General features: G+C 40.9%; 1 protein-coding gene across 1 annotated transcript in view; it reads left to right on the top strand.

The window, feature by feature from the left end:
* The first annotated feature begins 3,729 nt into the window (after positions 1 to 3,729).
* The window catches only part of SPECC1 (sperm antigen with calponin homology and coiled-coil domains 1), a 74,021-nt gene continuing 60,170 nt past the window's right edge, over positions 3,730 to 17,580 (top strand). The window contains exons 1-2 of the mRNA XM_009980175.2: positions 3,730 to 3,876; positions 7,364 to 7,499. Coding sequence (XP_009978477.1) covers positions 3,730 to 3,876; positions 7,364 to 7,499 — 283 coding nt within the window. The remainder of the gene's footprint in view (positions 3,877 to 7,363; positions 7,500 to 17,580) is intronic.

Raw genomic sequence — 17,580 nt, 5'->3', positions numbered from 1 at the left:
CAGAAGGAAATGCTGATATTTAGTTAAAATATAGTAGACTATATCTGTATTCTATATAGTAGAATATATCGATATATTCTAAAGCCACTGGGAGCCGTTACCTGGTGGCAGTTTCACAGGCGCAGAAATGCAGATAACAAGGCTTGGATGTCATGTCATAGTAGTTACAATATCAGTACATATATACTACCTCTGTCCTGGCTTGTGGAAGGGATGGTCTTCCAAGATCCGTTCAGCTGTGCTAAGTTAGTGGTGATCCCGTTCCCAGGCTCTCATTCCAGGATAGTTTCTGACCACGATTGACTACTTTCAAAGCCAGTTCTGCTGGCTCAGAAGGATGGATGGTCTCTGCAAGCTGCTCCTACCAGCCTTGCCCTGAAAATCCCATCAGGGAAGCAGAGGCTGCCATTTAGTCATTGCACTGCTCTGACAAACTGCTGCCTCGTTTAAGATTTGGGACAAAAGGGTACATTTCAGGTGTCTTTTAACGTGAGCTGCTTCAAAAACTGCAGTCATTATTATCTTATATTTGCTGGACTTGACAGTGTTAGGTTCTGTGATATATTAGTGACTTGTATGAGTAGCACTCTGTCATTCCACTCTCTTTTTTCAGCATATTTAGCCCTCTTATCTGTTTATCCACAAATGCATTTTTATCTTTCCAGATTTAAGATATGTTGGCTTTTAATCATTCACCTATTAAAAAAAGGTATCTCTTCAGACAACTAGATAAAAGCTGTATTTTTTTTTAAATACCATATATTACAAACTGTCTGTATATGTATTGGTTTTACACAAGAATTATAGAAACCTCTCTTCTTTGCTAACGTTAGGTTTCCTCAAGGCTAACTGGCTGCAGCCATTTTATATATTTAAGTTAATATTTTAGTTGACAGTTCACTGCCACCTAACTCAGTCCATGAGCCATTCCATGATACTGAAATTCTGGGTTTCCCATTGTCCCAAATGCCCACTACTTCTGTGAAGCTTTCTTTTTTCTCTTTTTTTTTTTGTTTTGTTTATTTTCCTGTAATGCAGTAAATTGAATTTGGAAGAGAGGAAAAGCTGATGTTGACTCTGAGAATGGATTTCCTGCCCTCATCAAAGAACAGCAGAACCTTTTTTTCTTATTTTTTGGAAGTGGTTTTGTTTAGTAGTTCTGAAGCAGTACTTCTAATAACTCAAATATGTGTCACCTACCTAGGAATGAAAGCAGCTTAAGATGTGTGCAACCTGACTTTATTCTTTGAAGTACATATAAGGCTGTGGAAAGTACTGGGATCCCACTTCAGAGACTGAAATCTTTATCTGCAGCACAGATTCGGGTTAGCCAAATACATGAGAAGCCTCACCTCCATCTTTTACAAATGCTGATTCCTGTATAAATACATGGAAAACTAATAAATGCTAATAAATCCAAACCTACTCTTCTCAACTTTAGTTTCATCTGCTTGGTGTAGTAAAATATTATTAAATCCACATGGCACATAATTCAGTTATCATTACATGAAAAAGCCAGTTTGCCTTAGGCTACTGGCTGGATTTCTTGACTTGTGGTTTTTTGTTTGTTTGGGTTTAAGTACCTCGTCCTTTTACTTCCAGCGTCATGGTCTAATGAGCATATCACTCCACTGCAACTTTAAAATGCCTTGGATGGCTCAAAATTAAATTCTTTAGGATATGAAGAAAGCATCTGTACAGCTTAAGGCAGGAAAGCATGAGATACAGTTATGAAGAAATCCAGAGGGTATAATAAAGTAAAATGCATGTGCAACCACTGGATCTACAAAACCCCAAATCTGCATAATTTGAGATCTAATCAGGAAGATAGTTTGCATGTGTAGTTGCTTGTTCACCCGTACAAATACAGTGAATGGTATGCCCATTAAAAAATAGTTTATTAAATAATGTAAAGCACCAAAGCTTGCTAAGGTATATCATGAACCATGGGAATGCTAAACATTGTTATCTGCTGTAATATAGCTTACATATTTGTCAGTGCTTTAAAAAAGGAGCCAAGTGATCAGTGTAATCATCAACAAAGACTGCTCTGCTTTCTCCTCTAATGAGATCAGTTGATGGCTTCACACTGTATGTGCAAAGAATTTTAATGGAGTAATGACTATACTTAGGAATAATAACTACTAACTTTATTTCTCTGTTTAGGAGCTGACAGGTCAGAGCTGTGGAGAAAGCAGACAGCCCTCGCTGCAAGAGGCACGGAGGATAGACAGAGGAAATGTCACTTGCTAGCTTTGTTCTCCGAAAGACGGCAGCGGAGCACTTGACATTCCCTTCTGCCTCTCTGCAGCAAAACACTCCTTCAATAGACCATGGTGGCACCTGGAAGGTGCTGTCAGTGTCGAATACGACTTGGCCCCAAACAGATTTGTCTCCCAGGAGTTCAGTGAGTGTTCTTATTTGTGAATGTGAAATCAAGTATAAAGCAAATTACGAGATACAAGGTGTGACCTAAGCCCTTCTACTGACTCAGCCAGCAAGAAATTGTTTCGGCATCTCTGTTGGAGGGTTGCTGTCCAAGTTCACCCTGGCCCAGCTGGACTCCTGTGAGATAAACAGCATGTGCTTAACTGTGAGCGCATTCCCCTGGCTGAAGCACTGGGCTGAGCTTTGTGCATCTTTTGGTTACCTCTTTAACAGGCAAGAAGCAAGTTAGCCTCTGCCTTCACAAGATGGATATGCAGCTACATCCTGTGTCTAATTTAGAAAATGAAGCTGCAGAAGAAAAACGTTGCTTGTGCTGAAGTGGAGGAGGGGAGGAGATGTCAGGCAATCTCCCCTCCCTCCCTCTCCCAACTCAGCAGGCTGGTGGGACTTGGTTGGGGGAGGGGGGGTGAGGGGGGGGAGCGGAAATCCAACTAGTTATTTTATTCCTGGTTTGGTTTGGCCAATGACTGGTGAAAGCTTATGGCTTTAGATCTACAACAGTTGAGGTAGCTAGTTAACTGGCAGCTGTCGACCTACTGAGAGAAACAGACTAGTTGTTCTTGCTGGCAGATTGAATTTGTTCAGCTATATCCAAAAAAAGGAATTTGCGTCTATTTGCTGATTCCTGGCAGGATTTCTCTCTTGCATAAGCTTATCTCTGAGGAATAGTGGATCTGGACTTTTGTTTGCAAGGAAGTTGATATTTTTCACCATGTTTTGTAAACCTTGGTATTGTGAAACATCTTTTTATCACTGTGGCATCATCAACAGCTGCTTCTCAAGAAGATATATTTGCTGTACAACTAAGGAAACTTTCTTGTCCTATGACTTTTAAAAAGTGAGTATTATTTCAGTTGAAGATGCTGGATCTAACAGTAAGATAAGTAGTTTTCTTTTTATCCCAAGTTTGTCTTCAATTGCTGTGGCCTTCAGTGTTCCCAGTTACTTTTTCATTGTGCTTCAGCATTCGCAGGTGTTCTGCTGTGGCTGATAGAGGTCTCTGACAAAAGCCCATGTTCTTTCTGTGGTGTTTCATGTTACCAGTCAGTACGAAAAATGTAAGTGGCTGCAGCCTGCTCTGAGGGATTCTCTAGGATGAGTTTCGATGTGTATGAGAGGGAATAAAGTTTAGCATGGCGTTTTCAGCCCTTTAAACTGATGCCAGATCTCTCTGTTTGCCCTCCTTCAGATGATAGAGACAGTTGTTATTTTTGTGTGTATACATACATATACATATTTTTTTTTTTTTAGGGTCTGTAGACTGAGTTATTTGGAAAGAAAATGAAGAGCACTGCCAGGCCTTGGAGTGCAATGGCAAAGCAAGGGAGTCATGGCGTTGACAGGGGAAAACCACTTTCTACCACCTCAACGGGAATGAAGACATCCAAGTCCTCGACTTCACTTGCCTTTGAATCTCGGCTCAGCAAGGTACTGCCAGCAGGCACTGTGCAAGCATTGCAGCCTTGTTCCAGGTTAAAGCTTTGCTTTAGTCCTGGAACATTTCCACGTCGCCCCCTGCGATTCGATGGGGGCTTGGCCAGTCTGCTAAGCATAGGGAGATTATCATTGTGTTGAAAATATTGCACTAATGCACATTTCTGAAAATATTTTACATGTGACGGGAGAGACTATATCTGTACAAGGTATGAGAAGATTCTCTTAAACTGTCTGTGTGTGAAGGGATCCCCTTAACTCTGAAGATGGAGAAAAACAAATGACGAATTCGTAGCTTAACCGATATCGAGAGATTGACTAATGGATTTCCAGAACTCCTAAATCTTCCTTCAAGGCAAAATATGTTAACAAAAGATACTACTTGCAATGGATCAAAAGCATTTTATGAATCCCATCTTTCTATACAGATATACTTCAAAAATAATAGAAACTTCTGTCAAAGTAGTATTTTTAAGAAAATGGAGTAGTACATCTGAAATGCTGCTGCATCTGTACCCTTGTAGCCAGCAAACAAAAATAACTTTGTCATCCAAATACAGACCGAGATACCAGTGATGAAAAGACCATGGGCATCCTGATTATAACTGTTTGCAATTGTAAAGTTCAGTAAACAATGCATGACATGGTACAGCATTTCAGTCAAGAGGTGATCTAAACTTCATTAATCATCACAGCTTCTTGAGCTTCTTAACTTGCTTTGTAAACTCCTAAATGCTCTGAGCATCTTATCAGTAGGATATTTCAGTCCAGTGCTCCAGGCAGGTTATGTTCCTCATGGGATTGTGCTGTGTGGCTGAGGCAAGCATCTCTGAAGGAATGCTACCAAAGAGACTAATCAGGAAATCTGATACGATTGATTTGTGTCTGGTGTTAAGGGTAGGGGTTTTCTTCCTAATTACAGCTAATATCTTCAAATTGTTGATCATCTGCAAATGCAAGATCATCAAAGCAGTTTCCCTGAAGAAACGGGGTAGAAAAAGGCACCATAGTTGCTGCTGTAAAAGAGGGTACATTGAAGAAATTACTTTAGAGAGACCACAGAAGTCTCTAAAGGTCAGAAAGTCAGATTGTTGCATTCTGCTCGTAAGAGTGAGCTGGCAAACCTCTGCCAGGAGGCCAAGCGTTAGCTGTTTGGTGTCCTGCAGCAGATCAACGGTTCAGCTATTGAAACTTGCACGCTCGCAGGGTCCAGGAAACCACAGACTCTGAGTCAGAAGAAGAGATGAGAGGGAGACAGAATTGGAGTTGAGAGACTCCATTTTGCTTAAAGATTTTACATTCAGGAACTGCTAAATGGGGAGAGTGCTTGTTGTGCGCCCTCTCTGCTTTTAACCCGAGCGGTGGTTTTCAGCCTGTGGTTCATGGACCCCCTGGGTGCCACTGGACAACTTCAAAGCCAGTGGGCCTTTATTTATGGAAACAATTTAGGTGTCCACAAACTGAAAAGCATAGAAAAAATACTGCTCTAGGATGGCTTTCCAGAGTTTTGGTCTTTTAAAATGCTTAAAGTATTTTTCCTGAAATTCATTAGAGGCTGTTACTAGAGGTGCACAGGCTGTTACGGGGGCACACAAATGGGAAAGCAGCCGACCAAAGTTCTGAGAGAAATTGCTACTTCTGCTTGTTGAAGCAGCATAATTTCAGTGTTTCTTCTTGAATCTTACATTGTGCTTGTCATGCACGGATTTCTTGAGTATATGTTTAGAGTAGACTTGCTTCATCAGAAATCCCTCTCCTCAAAAAGACCACACAGCAACAACGGGCCCTTGCTTTCTCATGTACAGTAAAGGTGAGTAAATTATAGTGGTAACCACTAACAATTTTTTGAAAACACATACTGTAAAATACCCTGTAAAGCAAATAGTTTGCCTTCTTCCAAGCTTATGAAATGTATCAGTATTAATCTTTAGAATTCTGCAATGTATCTATTCTGAAAACCAATGTATTTTTTTGCTGCGAATGATTTCCTTGGTGGTTGCATGAACAAAATGCTTTCTTTCGAACAGACTTTTCAGTTTCTCTTCTGCTGAGTCCCACAGTCCCTAGTAAAACAAATAGTATTGGGTCCTGTCATGAGATCACTGGCCAACTGCTTTTCAATAAACATGGAGGGTAAATAGCTGAAATCATATCGTATTTAAGAAAAAGGGTTTCCAATTGGTAATTGTGTTAGAACATAGAATCATAGAATGGTTTGGGTTGGAAGGGACCTCAAAGATTATCTAGTTCCAATCCCCCTGCCATGGGCAGGGAAACCCTCCACTACACCAGGTTGCCCAGAGCCTCATCCAACCTGGCCTTGAACACTTCCAGGGATGAGGCATCTACAACTTCTCTGGGCAACCTGTTCCAGTGCCTCACCACCCTCTGAGTGAAAAATTTCTTCCTTAGATCTAATCTAAATCTGCCCTCTTTCAGTTTAAAGCCATTGCCCCTTGTCCTGTCACTACATGCCCTTGTAAAAAGTCCCTCTCCAGCTTTCCTGTAGGCCCCCTTTAAGTACTGGAAGGCTGTGATAAGATCACGCCAGAGCCTTCTCTTCCCCAGGCTGAACAGCCCCAACTCTCTCAGCCTGTCTCCATAGCACAGGTGCTCCAGCCCTCGGGTCATCTTCGTGGCCTCCTCTGGACCTGCTCCAGCAGCTCCATGTCCTCCTTGTGTTGGGGACTCCAGAGCTGAACACAGTATTCCAGGTGGGGTCAGATCTTGCACTGGCTGCTCTTGTATTTTATTGCAGCAGCCTGAGCTTCTCAGCGAAACGATTGTCAGATTTTTGGCTTAGTCTCCAGCATGTTGTTTGTTCATGTGAGATAACCTAGTTTATGATGCCACAAAGGTTGGTGACTCCTGTTTGACAAACAGGGGAAGGCACTGGCAGTTGCTTGCTACTGGAATAGCTCAGAAGCCTCTTCAGAGGGTCTAAGGTCATCACTGGGGCAAAACTGTATGATCCTGAGTGGAGAGACAAGAACCAGCAGATCCTTTTAGGATCTTTTTTTGGTAGATTAAAGGCCAGTTATTTGCTGCTTTGACCTACTCGGTGTGTCAGGCTCTGTAACTGGTGCTTACCTGCACAGGTCCAAATACCTGACTATAAACCAGTGAGGAAACACAACGAATGCTGTTCAGAGCAAGATCTGAGAGCCAGAGTTGCCAGTAGTCTGCTCCTGTACACGTTTTTTCTCTGCCTTTCAATTATTTGCTGATTTGAACAGTCTTTCCCATTTTCATTCTTCACTGTTGAAACAGTATTGTCTCTTAACCCACTTCACAAATATCTAGAATGCAAAACAAATACAAAAACTAATAAAAAATTTAGTACAGTTATTAAAGCAATATTCCCTTTAGGTTACTTTATGGAAATGTTCCTTTTCTCCCGAGAACTTTGCGTTTTTAACTACTTGATGGGACTATTCAAGGTCTTAATCTTCTGGTTACTGACAAAATCTCTGTGTTGCAGCTGAAGAGGGCAAGCAGCGAGGACACGCTCACGAAGCCGGGGGTGGCAGCAGCTGCTGGAGTCTCTAGGCTGAAGAAGACCGTTACAACAGGAGCGATTTCTGAGCTTGCTGAGAGTCGGCTGAAGCCCAGCACAGGTAGATACAAAGATTCCGGAAGACAGTCTGCTTTATGTGGCATGTGCTGCTCTTGAGTGTCGCTTCGTTGAACAAGATCCCAGTTGAGTTTTGAGTGGATCCCAGTTGAGTTTTGAGTGGATCCCAGTTGAGTTTTGAGTGGATCCCAGTTGAGTTTTGAGTGGATCCCAGTTGAGTTTTCCCTGTCCCCTCCTGGTAGCGCAGCTGTAACTCGCCCTCTGTAGGATTCAGCATATAGGACGAGACACGCCGCGCCTCGTGGACTGGCCTTTCACTGCATCCCGCAGCCCGGGAGTCAGGAATCTCAAGTTCGAAGGGAGAAAGCTGGGGGCTCCCGGAGCCGGTAACGGGTGAGCCCGGCCCGAGCGGCCACGCGGTGGCAGCGGCGGCCCGTGGGTGCCGGCAGCAGCGGCGCACGGCCCTGTCTCGCAGAGCCATAAATCCGTCTGAAAACGTCCTTTTTTTTTTACGCTTTCCCCGCATATCAATTGCATTCTCTCTCCTGCCTCTGCTGAATGAGCAGGGCGGTTGCCCTGGTGTTCCCGGGACGCAGCAGAGATGCGAGAACAAAGAGCCAGCCCTGCATCCTCATGTGTAGCTTGTGCTCCTAAGCTAAATCGTGTCACTCTCTCCCTCGGCGTTAGCCCCATCAGCTTGTTCCCATTGGTTTCAAATCTAAGCCTGTTTCTAAAGGCAGCGACACCATGTGCATACCAAGGGCTTCTGTGCAAACGCTCTGCTTTCCCCCACGAGCTCAGCAAACGCTTGCTTTTGTCTGCTCCCTGGTGGCATTTCCAAGGGAATTTGAGATCTTACTAAATTTGACCATGACCTCCCTATTTGTCACAGCCTCTGCAGGGTTTGGCTGTGTAACAGAACAATGTTACTAACCAGAAAGAGACTTCTGAATAAATAATTAATTAAATAAAAATCTGTATAGACTTCTCCCTCACCCCCAAAAGAAAATGATGCATCTTGTACCAGCATAAATGCTTTGTAGTAACCCGAAGACACATCCTGTTATGCAGTTAATTGGTGTGTAAATCTGCAAATTTAATAGTGACTGGTCGTATCCAAAGGCATTTGAGATTCGCCAGCCAATAAAGAGACATGATGCTGGCAAAAGATGCTTGGGAGGAGTAATGAGGGGAGAAGAAAACCTATACGGATGATGCAGCATAGGATCCTGGGAATACAGCCAGGGAAAAACAGCACTGCAGGGAGTCCAGAATGGAATACATATGTCAGATACAAAAATACTAGCACTGGAATAGAGAGCCCTCTTCTGCATGCACGGATAATAACTGGGATTAGGGGAAGGATAAGATTTATGATGATGACTACTTTAAATACAAAGGGTGAAATGGGTTGTGGAGATCACGTTACATCTGGGTATTGTTTTGCCAATTTAAATTACGTCATTAGATCTGACCTCATATATCGCTTTGCATCAGCATTCGTAGAAACATGAATGGGAATATTAGTGCTGGGCAAAAAGAGTCCAAGTGTGCATCTGTGTATATTGTGTAGATAAACGCTAAGAATATATGTGCTACCTCTCTAAAATTCCTTTTAACCTAGAGAGAGCTGTCCCAAGTCTTATAGGAGCTACCTACAGGTATGTATACAAAAAGACTTGTATCTTGCATATCTTAATTTTCACAGCGGTTCTGTAGTCCAAAAGAGTGCTTGGAAGTCTAGCTATTCTTTGAGAATATGTGTCACTGTCATGGCACTGAAAGGTGCTAGGTATTAGTGAGCAAGGTTAGAAAGCCAAATGCTACTTTTAGATAGTCACTCTATGAAAAAATACCAATAGGCATATTATAATACAGTGTTTTGTTGCTAAGAGGAAAATTAAAAATCAGATGTGACAGACGGCACAACATGTTCCTGGGAACACAAAGTAGAAAAGGGAAGAACATTGTTTCAGCTGCTGTATTTTATTGAAATGGCATCCCAGATCACCCAGTCTCTGTGATCAAGACCGTGCTGCAATATTAACTGACTGTGGAGCTAATCCAAGTAAGAATGTTCCTGTAGCTGGGAAATGCAGATGTTTGTGTACATAGCCAACTGTGTAAATCTTGAAATTTTGTTCTAAAACTACTTTCTTAAGCTTCTTTGCCTTCATCAGTTCTGCGTTTTCCTTTCATGTCTTAACAGCAGACGTCATGTTTTCCCCCTCGTGCTTGTTTGTGCTTTTTACGTTGGACTTTCTTTGCTATTAGAGTGAAAGACTTGATTATTTTACTGAAATTCTACTATATTGTATTAATTCCAGCTACACTGGTGGTACTCGGTTGGTATTACAGCATCATATAAGAGAAATTAAAAGAAACAAGGTATGGAAATAAAAAAAAGCTTAGGTTTTTTCTTCTTTGGGTGTGACTGTCCAGCATTTGTGTGCTGACCTTGAGCAACAGCACGTGTTCCAAGTGCTGTAGATAATAAATAATTGACATCCAGATTGCTTGTTTAAACAGGATTCTTTGTCTGCTGCCCTTGGTGGAGTTGAAGTTATTCATTCTAGCCTTCTGCTGACATAACTACCCCTGTCTGCCTTGTTGGAAGCTAACGCAGTAAATCAGAAGTGACTTGGAGATGAGGCCAATCTCATGTCTCCATTCCTGGCAAGTGGAGTTGAGCAAATGGAACTGGAGAAGGATTCTGGCTGGAAGTTCTGTGCTCCGATGTTTGGCTTTGTAACTGCTTAGCAGTTTTGAAATCCCAAGTAATGGGAAATGATGCGCAGGGAGAAATAAATGTCTTGGATTTGGCTTCCTTACCCACGGTGTTATGTCTTTCCATGTACTATCCTGAAGTAGCAATTTGGTTTTATGTTAAAACCAAACTTATGGAGCTCTTGCATTGCTTGTAATGTTTCAGTAGATGAAAAAGAGCTGGAAAATTTGCAAAACAGGAGAAAGAGGTCACTAACCTTGAAAAATGTTTATTTTAATGCATGCACTTGTAAAGCCATCTAATTTATGAAGCCATATGGTATATAAATGATTTTAAAGTATTTTTTAAATAGATAAACTTGTATCTTCATGAGAAACTAGGACTCCCTTTTCCTTAAGGTTCAGGATTATAGAAAATCAGTGATTTTTCAGATTCTGATTCTTCAAGGTTTGCAAGCCAAATAACCTCAAATAATGCAATTTCACAGAGAATTTCAAAGCTTCTTATGTGATTGCACACTTCTCAGGAAGAGCATTGCGTGGTAGTACTTGCATGCAAACAGAAAATTTGAAGTTTAGACAGGTGAAAATACTTGCTCAATGGATCCTTGAAGTCATTCCAAGTCCTTGCTCTCAGTTCTGTCACTTATTCCCTACAAACACCCAATTCAAGCACTTTCTGAAAATTTCCCTTGAGGCTGTCTAGTTTAATCATGTTCATGTGCTTCCTGGATGTTATTTCAGTGCCAGCAGCTATTATCTGTCAGGTTTGACAAGAACCAAAAGAGTCTTATGCTGGACATGAGAAAAGAGAGAGAGCCAGGATGTGTGGCTGGGCTGAGCTGTGAGTGTGTAATCCAAAAGCATTCAGAATACTTCTGGCATCCCCATTTCTCATAAATATATTGATTTTTATATTAAGCTCTGCCAGCTACCATATGAAGTATCACTTATCCTTGAAATGTAACAGATAACTGTGCTTTGTTTTCTCAGGCTGCTTAATCAGCTTATTTCTTTATTCATAAGCAAAGTCTAAATCTACATATACCTACTGAATTTGCCTTAGAAACACGAAACTACCAACAACATTATAATAATCACCTAAATTATTGAGAGAGATCCTGGGTATATTACTGACAAGCTCAGGGTCTCTTTAAAGCTCAAACCATGCTAGAAGACATGTACTATACCTTGTCACAATGGCAGTGGGTTGTGTTATGTCTATGGAGGCCAGGAGAAGCCAAGATGCCAGCAGGAGTGTGAGGGAGGGATGGCCTACTGTGTCATCTTGTGCTCAATGAGAAATGAATATTTATTTTATGTATTAAATGGGAAAATCAATAATTGGCATGCAAAAACAACTGGAAAGGCATGTTGCTTTCTGCGTGTGCCTGTTGAGTTCATTAATATCGTGGTTGGAGACCGTGCCAGTACAGGAGTATAGAGAAGGCAAACTCAAAAGATACTAAGAGTTTCAATTATCTCCTTGGCATCTAGCGTAGAGACTCTGAACTGCAGGTGACCTGGACAAAAGCTACTAATCCCAGAATGGAACATTGCCAGCGTTAGAAATGAAGCTGTACAAAGCATGCTGTTTTAATAAGCCCAGTAAATTCAATAGTAAAATCAAAATACCAAGAAATTTGAAGGCTATAGAAGGACTGGAGACTATATTCTGTCTTGGAACAGTTTGGCTTGAACAATGTTCAGTTCCAATAAGGAAGGCCTCAATTTTGATGAGTTTTTATGTGAATTGTCATTCAAGTTCTTGCTAAATTGCCACAGTTATGTCCCAACAACTAAACGGGATACCTGTCAATCTTCAGCTCCTTCCTAGTTCTAGTAGAGCATGTACCGTTGGTCCATTTGTCTGTCGCGGTTTCTGTTGGCCATGTAGTTTATGTAAAAACAAAAATCTTTATTTCACTCTAAAGCATAATTGCTTGTTTTGTTTCTGTGTTAATAGTGATGATATTTAGAAAAGAGAAGCTTTAAGTAAATGAGGGCAACTGGCCACCACCAGTGTTGGTGGTAGTGCTGGGAAAGTATGAGTGTCACTTGTGAAACTTGGTTGATTTTAGAGGGAAAGAGAGGTGTATGGTTATGTTGCACATATCACTCATTAGATATTTCTTTCCCATCAAAATTGAAAATGTGGCAGACTACAGATTTCAGAACTTCCTGCACATTTATAGAATTGTCATTTCAAGATTCCTATTTGAGAGTAATATATGGAAGCTGTCAAATTTACTGTCTTGCTGCTAACTTCTCTGGCCAGTGTTTGCACTTTCTGATGTAACTGTTTAGGTTAATGTGAAGCTCATCCAAATCAGAAGCCTTCTCTGCATGGTCAGAAAATTCAAGAAAAGTATCATTCTTAATAAAAGAATTCTTAAAAAAAAATCCTTTAAAAAAAAAGACAGTTTAATTCTTCGTAAGATGCTAATGCACCCCAATTAGAACAGGAAAAAGGAAAGTGATTTCTTTTGAAGGACAGCTCTCTTGACCTTGGGACCCTTTTACTCTCCCACACATCAGTTTTTGACAAGGCCTGCTCTTTGTGACCTGTCACATCAAAGGACCTATAGGTTTGCAGAAAGGTTGCTGTACTTTGCATTCAGTCTTGTTACTGTCTCGCTTTTCTTGTGAAAGAGACAAGTGTGAGAGATGCTAATGAGATTGGTATGTTCTGTTTCACAAGGCTTCACTAGAAACCAAATTGCTGGTCTCATCTGGGGCTTCCCAGGAAGAATAAATATGCTTTAAAACTTCATCTGGAAAGCTGGTTGCGTTTTGCTACTCTTTCCAGGTAGAAGACACAGCTCTTGGGTAATTGTTCTTTCTTATTGAGAAAGAGATTCTAAACTGCAGAATTAATATAAAAAGAAAGACTCCAAAAAACTGCTTTGTCAAGATGTTATTCAAATAGACAAGAGTACTGCTGGAATTTAATATGCAAAAGAATGTGGAAATGTATGTCTACATTTACGTCCATGGCTCTACATGGATGGAGACACATGTTGACATCCACACACGCTTATACATATCTGCGTGGCTGGCTGTAACATATTAGTGCAAATGTGAGTTTGAGCCTTAACCTCTGACATTACTCAGCAAATATTTTCTCTAGCTGTGATTTCCCCAGGTATCAAGTAATCAGACTAAGTTTCAGCACCATTTTAGACGATTTCACCCACTAGTCTCTGAAGTGAAAGCTCAAGAATTGAAGTAGATCAAATTTGGCATCCCAGATTTAGTTTATGGCAGCTACTTGTCAAGTTTCTTATTTCTTCTTACAATAATTTTTTTTCCTCGTGATAGCCTGCATACTCAAAGGCATATGTTCACTTCTGATGCTTTTGCTGGAAATGGTCCTGTAGGATGTTTGTCGCCATGTTAAATTTTCACTTTCTTCTAATCTTTGCTCTTTCTTCCTGTAACCCCTGGACAGTTCTACATCTTAGAATGACTTGGAATGGGCACTGCTTCACATGACTGTTCTTCAGGACTCTTTTTCCCCTTTGAGAAATAGGTTATTCTAGTACAATATTTTAACTGGAAAAGGCTCTCATTCCAGTAGAGCAGAAGTTCAGTAGTTCTTAATGAAAAAATAGCAGTGGTCTTATTGTTAAACTCTGACATTTGTTGGCTCGAGATCTCAGTCCCATGATTCCTTGAACCAGAGTGATCTCGCGATGGATGCTCTTTTGTTCTGGAGGTGAGACATGAAGGTTGACTGACATAATTATTCTTTTGTTCTGCTGTTGGCTGTATCGTATGAACCTTCTTCCGTAACTGGCAATGGAGTGAGAGTGATGCATTTTAGTGACTGTCTGTTGGGGTTTCTGATTCCTGATCCTGTTAAGGATAAGTTTCTTTGAGAGGCATTCACAGGCTGTCTGCAGCCATCTTTCATTATTTAATAAGTAAGAATTAACCGCTGCTGACAACACTGTCTGTACACAGCATGTACCTTTTTCAGTTTTGTTGCTGTCCTAATCTACTGCACAATTTTCCTTTGCTGCACTGGATCTCTATTAGCACATTGTAAGATTTTGCATGCAACTTCTTGCTAAAACCTGTGAAATAGAGACCCTTTTCTCTGTTGTATATTCCCCTGAGAATGACTTTGTTGGCACATGTTTGCCACCCTGGGACCTGAGCCAGTTAAGAGGATTCAGTGTGTGGTAGGGATACTGAAATGTTAAAGCTTAAAGACTGTAATGACTTGACTCATTAAATTGTTGACAGTTAATTGGCTCAAGCCAACACACATAGGAAAGATCTTTTACAGCTGTAAGCAAACTGTGATGATCACAAAAGGCTTGCTAGGGATACCTGAACAGAAAGGGGAGCATGCTTGGATGGTCCAGGAATAGTACAAATCTATGATCTCTGTTTGTTTTCCTTTCTTTTCAGGCTTCTTTAGTGAAGTTGTTCGGCAAAGTCAACAGAACCTTGTGTTGACTACCTGCCCTAGGTTAATTATCAGCTTTCTTTCAGCTGGTTTTAAGAGAAATGATCCTTCACACAAATTCTCCAGGCCTAAATGCATCACAGCCAAAACGCCTTGGCAGAGTGCCACTGTGTTTGCACTTGAAGAATGGGAGGGAACGAAAGAAAGGAACGCAAAGCTGGCCCGGTCTAACAAGTATGCATATCAAGAGAGGGCTTGGCATTCCTTGTATAATTTTTTTTTCCACTGTGTTTTTCAGCAGCTTTTGGCTTACATTAGGTTTTAATACTGTCAAGTAAGAGGGAGGGATTGACAGCTACATCTCAGATGGGTTCCTGGAAGGCTTCAGTTCTGTCCCATGAATTTAGCTATGACCTCACCAAATATCCTCACAACAAAAAAATTTGGTTTAAGCACGGTTCAAAATAAATTTGCCCTTTCTTCTGGGTTTAAACGTAGATGTTATATTCCTCATCCTTTGGGGTCCACTACTGTGCACATCTCTGTAGATTTCTTTCTCTCCTACATATGTACTTAGTGCTTATAAAATCTTTAGCTTTAATGGAAGAAGTAGAGCAAGATATTGTGAACGCTGGTGGTATTCACAGTCAGTGTCCACCCTTAGGGCCCATTCAGTTTAGTTCAGTCTTTGCCAGAAAGTCCGGTCCCTGGAGGTTCTGCTCAGATCTCTAACTCCTTTAGACCTCAGCCTTCTGAAGAGACTGTCAGCTATATGGTCACTGGAAATTTGAGGTCATTCTGTGGCATCTTCACACTTCTTTTGAGGACGGATTACAGTTTGAACTTTCAGAAGTTATGCAAATTAATGTACTGTGGTGTAAGAGTGGGATCTGAGGAAAGGCCATGCCTGGCAAATTATTTGACTAGTGAGTTGAAAGAATTATGCTTGTCACACCTGCAGTAATTCACTCCCTTTCTCACAAAATAGAAAAGGGGTGTTTGTGGGGTTCTATTGGCAGTCCCACGAGTGGATAGTGCAAAGGGATGAGTTCATGCCTAGGAAGAAGCAGACTAATCTACTTCGCAGAGATGAAATTGTTCATTCATTCATTTCTTTTTATACCTTTATTACTGAGGAGGAAGGGAAAATAACGTAAAACGTTCAGGTAATAGTTGCTTAAAGATTTAGCTGTGCATCTGTCATAATTTATTACCTAGTCACCATGCTAGAAGCCATGCTTGCCATTATTCCTTTTTCTTTTTCAGTTTGAGCTGCAAGCTCCATAAACAGTAATCTCTTATAGACTTGAGCATCATCATTATCTGTGACTTCTGCTCAGGCTAGCTGTGTTTTAAAATTCATACCTTACCTTTCACTGTGGACTTGGGCTGGAAATCTTTTGCCTGACATCATTCTTCATGTCAAGGTGTTAGAATGTTCTGACTTAGGTTTTGTGCCACTGTCAAAAATAACAGCTTGGTTCCTCCAGTCATTTACTTTAACAGTGCTCAGATTTCAGGTGTGTTTGCTCTGACTCAGTGATTACATTTTATAATTACTCCAGGCTTGCACCCCATACTGTACTGGGACCCTCTTACACTATTCCCTTTTGTGCCACAGAAATAGAAAGCAGGGGTTGAAATAATAAATGCTTAGTGTCAGGATTTATTAGCCCAAGAGATTGTCTTGGCTAATGCAATCCCTCTGGTGAATCCTGTTGAAGAAAAGCAGAAGTCACTCTTCAGTCTCTAATAGAAGAAAATCTCTTTGTCTTGGAGATACATTTCAACAGCAGTTGGAGGACGTTTGTAGCTGTAGCTTTGAGAAGGGCAAGCTGAGTGCCCATCCCAGTAAGATACAAGACTTGAGAGATCATGAGATGACTTTTAGGAAAAGAATGCACTGTCAATGATCCTTTTTAATAGAACTTACATGACTTAATCATTAAACAAAGCATTTTATACTTGGTATGTCGTAAGACAGAAGTTGACAGGAGTTTTGTTTAATGTCATCCAAATATAGACAGCTGTATGAAAACTTTCAGCTTCATCCATAAAGTGTCGGAGCAAGAACAATGAAAGATTTAAGATTGACAACTAGCTCACCCTCTTATACTGAAATATTAGCAAAATTCTATTTCTATCGTATTGAATTATCTCCAGACTTTATTTGAAACAATGGATTCACAACTAGCTGCATTAATGTCTGTATGTTTTATTTTCAATTTGTTTTGAGCCCAGGACAAACAGTAGTTTATTTCTGAATTTGTTTATAACCCTCCTGTTGAAACCAAGACTTTCAGATGATGGTTCTGTTAATTATCCATGTAATGGAAACTGATCACTGGAGTCATTCAGTATTCTTGTTTCCCATGTACGTCATGACTCCATTAAGAGCATCTTGATTTCTTTCTTTGAAGGACCAGCAGTCCTGTGGGATGGTCTGCCTCGTGCAGCTGCTCTTGCAGAGCGAGTCGCAGTCAAAAAATACTGAGGGCAGAGGTACGATATGTAGATCATATTTGTGGCTGCAGCTTCTAGGTGTAGTAGTGGCTATTAGGTTTGGTTGTTGGCTTTTTCAGTGCTTGTGAGGAACTAGCATGAGGGGGAATTTTGGAAATTGCTAATTTTTTTTTTAGGCATAATAAAGCACCATGTCTCCTTACTTCAACAAAGAGAATTAGGTTTTAATAGCATTCAGTGTATCCTCTTCATTGTTTTTGTAATATGGCTGTGAACCTGCAATGCACTGATTGTTCTCAGCACCAGTTGAGGCTAAGAAGAGCTGGGAATGCTCCCAATTACCCAGGAACAGACCTGGAGGATATCGGAACAAATCTGATAGACAGGACTTTTCATAAAGGGCTTATGCTCATGATCAGGTTTTCAGGGGAGTTCAGTCTCCATCTCAGTATCTTTTAGGTACCTAAGTTTTCAGATGATGCTGAGCATTTCTGCAATTTGGTCCCCTAATTCTCGT

This window comes from Tauraco erythrolophus, chromosome 21 (genome assembly GCF_009769465.1).
Source record: "Tauraco erythrolophus isolate bTauEry1 chromosome 21, bTauEry1.pri, whole genome shotgun sequence".
NCBI lineage: Eukaryota > Metazoa > Chordata > Aves > Musophagiformes > Musophagidae > Tauraco > Tauraco erythrolophus.
Note: the sequence above shows the minus strand (reverse complement) of the source record. Positions and strands in the feature narration are given on the sequence as shown.